General features: G+C 35.8%; 1 protein-coding gene and 1 non-coding gene across 2 annotated transcripts; one reads left to right on the forward strand and one right to left on the reverse strand.

The window, feature by feature from the left end:
* Window positions 1–1,293: 1,293 nt before the first annotated feature.
* LOC133032300 (uncharacterized) lies at window positions 1,294–2,910 on the reverse strand. Its single transcript, XM_061106196.1, has 3 exons — window positions 1,919–2,910; window positions 1,497–1,809; window positions 1,294–1,455 (listed from the first exon to the last, which is right to left on the reverse strand). Exons 1-3 carry the CDS (start codon window positions 2,908–2,910, stop codon window positions 1,294–1,296), a joined length of 1,467 nt encoding a protein of 488 aa, XP_060962179.1.
* On the forward strand, window positions 2,465–2,571 carry LOC115703450 (small nucleolar RNA R71). Its single transcript, XR_004009213.1, has one exon. It is a non-coding gene; the product is annotated as a small nucleolar RNA R71 (small nucleolar RNA).
* Window positions 2,911–6,009: the final 3,099 nt, after the last annotated feature.

Raw genomic sequence — 6,009 nt, forward strand, 5'->3', positions numbered from 1 at the left:
AAAATTCAGAACCCCAATAGCAAACCCTTGCTATTAACTATTATACCTGCTGCCAAATAGACTTGCTAAGCCATTGCTATAGCAACTGGGTATAACTTTTCCACCCCAAACTTAATTTCTTTGCCCAATTTTAAATTTCTTCACTTCCACAGCTTTCTTCACTTGATTTTCTGCACAAAGAAAGCAAACACTTTCTCAATTTCACCATGACATTTATTTAAACTAATTATATAAATCTATATATATATATTGCTTCTCTTTTTTTTTCTATTTTTTCATTGGGGTGCCTTTATTGAATTTTTTTGCTTTTCATTCCTTTTTATTTCAATTCAGTCTTTTTTTCTTTTTCTTTTTCTTTTCTTTTGGAACCCCTAAATTACAAGTCTCAAACATCCTTCAAAGAGAAAGAGGTCTTTTCTCGATTGACCTCTCCAACCCCAAACTTCACTCCTTGGCCTTCACTAAGAATTTTCTTCTTGAAAGTGCATCACGAAGTTCCACCACCCCATCGGGGTATACTCTCACCACCAAGAAAGATCCATCACACCTTGAATCTAGTCGTCCATGAGTAGCCTTTGTTAAAGAGTTGGAAAAAATCACTTGTTGCCCAACTTCAAACATTTGGGACCGAAATTTTCTGCTAAGCTTCTTTTTCTTTCTCTTCTTTTTGGGTAGTTTTTTAGGGTCAAATGATGCTTTGTCTTTGCTTACTTGTGGCTCGTGATCCTTAGCAATTTCTTTAAGGGGAATCTTCTTTCTCACCTTCATACTAACTTTGAATTTGGACTCATCCATATCTCCAATTGCTAAGCATTCTCCTATTGTATCCAGAGCACGTATGGGATGGAAAACCTTGAATGTCGCTTGCTCATCTTGAGCTCTCATGGTGAGCTCTCCTTTTTCAACATCTATTAAAGTCCTTCCCGTGGCAAGAAATGGCCTCCTTAAAATGACTAGAACTTCCCTATCTTCCTCATAGTCAAGAATAATAAAATCTGCCGGAAAGATGAACTTATCTACTTGTACCAAAACATCTTCAATTTTTCCATCTGGATGAGCCATGGAACGATCCGCTAATTGCAAAGTGATGGTGGTTGCCCTTGCTTCTCCAATTCTGAACTTCTTGAAAATAGACATGGGCATGAGATTAATACTAGGTCCCAAATCACAAAGAGCTCTTCCAACATCTCGACCACCAATAGAAATTGGAATTGTGAAGCGGCCCGGATCTTTCAACTTTGTTGAATCTTGATTTTTAACATGGCGCTGCATCCTTCGGTGAGAGCTACAGTTTCAAACTCCCCTAACCTCTTTTTCTTCGTCATAATATCTTTTAAGAACTTGACATAATTCGGCATTTGCTCCAATGCTTCCACCAAGGGAATATTGATATGGAGTTGCTTCAACACATCTAAAAACTTTTTGAATATCCCATCTTGCTGCTATTTTTGAAATCTTTGAGGAAATAGAAGGGGTGGTTTAGGACTAGAACATACTGGTGCGGATTGCTGACTGTTAGGTTGTTGACCCGTTGCTGTATCAACTGGGCTGGTATCAGCAAATTCCTGGGCAGTTTTGTTACTCAATTTTTCATTGATTTGGATTGAAGTGGGCTCCCAACTACCCTTTATTTCCTCCTCAGAATTTTTCAGATGCTTGCCACTCCTTAGTTGAATGGATTTACATTGTTCCTTCCCATCCCTCCTTGGATTTTCAGTGTCACTAGGCAAAGAACCTTGCGGCCTAGCTTTTAATTCATTGGCCAAATGTCCAAGCTGCAACTCATGGTTTCGAAGAGAGGCAGCCTGACTTTGTATCACCGGATCATTTTTAGCCATATAATCCCGCATTAGACTCTCCAAAGAACTCGGTTGGGAATTTTGAGCATGTTGTGAATGTCGCAGTTGTTGTGAAAAACCTAGTGGATATGCTTGTCTTCCTTGGGCTGGTGCATTTCTTGAGCTTGCTCCTTGACCCCCCCCACCCCCAAGACAAATTAGGATGATTCTTCCATGCTTGATTGTAAGATTTTGAGAATGCCCCATTGTTTCTGTTAAAATTCTGATTTCCCATGTAACAAACGGACTCTGGACTAGAGGGACACTTCTTAAACACATGCCCTCCTCCACAAAACAAACATGAGACATCATCACTTTGAATGGCAGCAGCTGGCTGAATATTTTTAGAGTTCCCAAAGCTCAAATTCTTCAAAACATTCGTCATGGAAGCCATTTGAGTTGTCAAAGCCGTTATTGCATCTACTTCAAGGACCCCCAACACTTTTCTACTTGTTTGAGCTCTTGTGTTGGACCATTGGTAGTTGTTACTTGCAATGGTCTCCAAAATCTCAAATGCTTCGTTGTAAGACTTCGACAAAATAGCACCATTGGCCGATGCATCTAGCACCATTCGAGATGCTGCATTCAAGCCATTATAAAAAGTCTCCATCAAAATACAATGTGAAATGCCATGATGTGGACACTTTCGCAAAAGTTCCTTAAGCCTCTCCCATGCATCACTTGTGGACTCATCTTCAAGTTGCTGAAAAGACATTATCTCACTTCTGAATTTTGCATTTCTAGTAGGAGGAAAGTATTTCCTCAGAAACTTCTCAGCAAGATCATTCCAATTGGTGACAGAATCAGGAGGCAAAGTGTTGAGCCATGATCTAGCTCGGTCTCGTAGTAAGAATGGGAATAGCTTCAACCTTAGCACCTCTTCACTCACTCCTTGGATCTTGAAAGAATCACTCACCTCCAAGAATGAACGGAGATCGAGGTGAGGATCCTTAGTTGGCATCCCGCTGAATTGCCCCATGGTTTGGAGCATTTGGAACATCACTGGCTTGAGCTCAAACTGCGGTGCTTGTATTTCAGGCCTCACAATGCCTGGATTGAGCTCATTAAACATGGGAGCAGCATACTCTCGTATAGCCCTTGCTCGATCATCTGCTAGTATGATGGGATTAATAATTTGTTAGGCAATCTCGTCATCATCAAGATTCTCAGCCATGATGTCTCGACCCTTAGCCTTTTGAACCCTTCTTCTTTGTCAGAATGTGCGTTGAATCTCGGGGTCAATGGAAGCAAGTTCAAAATCCTCTTGTTGGTTCATACACTATAGATACTTGAGATTTTAAAGAACACACCAACAAGATTAAAAACACAAAAATTATTAGAATGTCAATTAGTTGATCAAAAATAAATTTTAGAACAAAGTCCCCTGCAACGGTGCCAAAAACTTGTTGTGAAAATTTATATTGATTTATAATTTCACAAGTGTACACAATCACAAACAAGTAATACAATGATAAGTAATCAAAGTTCGTCTCCACAGGGACTTTTTACTAAATAATGCAAAATCAACTAAAGGCAATTCGAAAATTTCAAATAAAAATAAAGCAAAGTAACTAATTAATTCAAGAGAAAAATTCTTAACCTAAATTCTAGAGTTGAGAAATAATATTTTAAATTAAATAACTAAAAATAAGAAGCTAAAAGTGATTAAAGTGGTGATAATTTAAGATTTGAAAAATAAAATTGGGTGATTAATTTCCACTTGTATGTTCCAGTTGATACAACAATGACTCAGCAATCCTGGCAGAGTTACAGATTTCAAAAAGACAAGCAAGCTTTTTCCAACACTTGTAATAAACCATTCATAATCTCAACAATGCATTCCTACATCAGATTAGATCACAAATATTCCAATATAGCATCAAATCTTTAGTTATGCATGGTACCAAAATATGCCTATTTCACTACTAATTAACACCTAAAAGAGGGTTAAAAATCATGCATCAATTAGAGGGGTTCAACTAGGTCTTACTTTTCCAAGTAAGATCTAGCTTGCTAAATGTTAAAGCTGGCCAAAAATTAGAATTCAATCAACATTTCGTCACATCTAATTGAACAAAGACAAGATTACTCAATCATTGCAAAATCAAAGCACTAGTCCATACAAGAGTTCATAACCACCCAAATCTCAAAGATTTTAGTTCATAGCTGAAATTTAAAACTCAAAACGAGAAAATGACATGTTCATGGGGTTTAAGAGAATACTAAAGAGTAGAAGATGATACAAAATGGAAGAGGAGAGCAAGAGAAATTAGTTTGTGTGCTCAAATCTTTTCTTTGGAGGTTGCCTTCTTCTCCTTTTTCTTCATCTTCTTCTTCTATTCTTTGTGCTCTCTTCCTTTTCTCTTTTTCTGTACTTAGATCTTAAAAATGTACTCCCTTCTTCTAAAATGCAGCCACCATTTTCTAATGTCCTTCTTTCTCTTTTGCCCCCAAATTAGGGTACCAAAGTTTACCCTAATTGGAAATCCAAGGCATGGTCCACTTGCCCTTTATTTTCCACATAATAGTTGAGTCATTGTCCACATTTTCGCCACCTCAACACCTTTTTTTCTTCATTAATGCCAGCTGGACTTCTGTCAAAATACACTAACTGGGTTGACAAATTACTACGCGATGATTGCTATAGCAATGCCAGTCAGCAATAAGCCTTTTTCTACTCATTTTCCTTCTTGTCCCGAACATTTCCATATACTTATTTTCGCATTTTTTTCTGCTTAATACACATAAAAACAACAACATAAGTCTATTTAACACTTACTAACACAGACACACTTCCATTTATTACAAAGACACAACAAACTAAACACAATTACATAATATAAACACTAATTACTCTATTATTTAGCTTAAAATCCAAGTTTAAAGATATCAAAAATAACTCTAAATCTTAGAGTTATCAGTATGTCACTATCGTTGCCCGGTCAATCAAACGATAAGTAAGAAACCTATCAACGGTTTTAAGAGTAATTACTCATAACGGTAATGACCGTATCTTAATTCATTCACAACAACGGTGATAACCGTGTTCTTCCCTCATTCATGAAAAACTCACAAACGACAATATTTGTTTCTCATCATTACCTCGATTACCATCGAGTCACAACAAATACATATTATTAATCTCAATCAAGCTCGAGTCACAACAAATACATATCGCGATCTCAATCATAATCGAGACCATAACAATCTTATCATTAACCATAAACAGTGCTTAATACTTTTCTTACCTCAAAGCCAAAGTCAAGTATGTGGGCCGACCTGAGTAGAATGATGCTCGACAATTTCGAGTCCTCAAAAACTTAGACAACCGTAAGCTCTTGCAAACAGATGCAATAGAATGAATTGAAGGAGAAAATTCCCTGGTTTGTTGGTCCTTAGGGTTCGAAGAAAGGAGAAGAAGAAGAAGAAAAGTGTTATTTCTTGATTTTTTTCCTTTTTCCCTAAACCTTTTAAGTTATCCGTCTATCCTTTCACAATATAATCAGCATATTCACTCAAATATTCCAAAATCTCAGCCAATATAAAACACTAGAAGACAAAAATCAATCTTGTAAAATGACCATGCTATCCTTCTCCTCAAAACATAAACTATAACATAACTTAAGGGCGTTTGGGTAATTTTTAACTAATGCGCCAAACCGACATCTTAAAAAAAATCTAAACTAGTCTGGTATATTTCAAATACAAATCCATCATTTATTGTCGTGACATTTCTAACCACTCTGTCCAATTTTTTACGATCACGGGGCCCAAAAATATTTTATTTGAATTATGGTATTTACGACACCCACATATTCCAATATAGTTTCTATAATTAATAAATTACGCTTTATTTATTCACATTTCCCTAATAAACTCGTAATTAGTTTAAGTAGGATTATAATCCTACTCTAATGCCCACTTAATCACATATTTAATAAAATATGTCCAATAAAAATATCTATATATTTTATGGGATATTACATAAATAATTTTTCAAAATTTAATTAAATATCAAATTAAGTATCTTGAACTAATCAACTTAATTTGAAAAATATCCCTATTTAAGTTGATCCAAAATTAACAAATTTTAAACTTAAAATATATTTTAAAGAATATCTGAATAACTAATTTTCCAGAACATTCGACTTAATTATTAATTTCAAAATAT

This window comes from Cannabis sativa, chromosome X (assembly GCF_029168945.1).
Source record: "Cannabis sativa cultivar Pink pepper isolate KNU-18-1 chromosome X, ASM2916894v1, whole genome shotgun sequence".
Lineage (NCBI taxonomy): Eukaryota > Viridiplantae > Streptophyta > Magnoliopsida > Rosales > Cannabaceae > Cannabis > Cannabis sativa.

Excerpts from the sequence above, each read along its gene's own strand:
- LOC133032300 (XM_061106196.1), bottom strand. The coding sequence starts at position 2,910 with ATGTTTAATGAGCTCAATCCAGGCATTGTGAGGCCTGAAATACAAGCA. Across the intron at positions 1,810-1,918 it reads AAGACAAGCATATCCACTAG|TCAGGCTGCCTCTCTTCGAA; the intron begins GTTTTTCACAAC and ends GGTGATACAAAG. Across the intron at positions 1,456-1,496 it reads ACAGTCAGCAATCCGCACCA|ATTTCAAAAATAGCAGCAAG; the intron begins GTATGTTCTAGT and ends ATTTCCTCAAAG.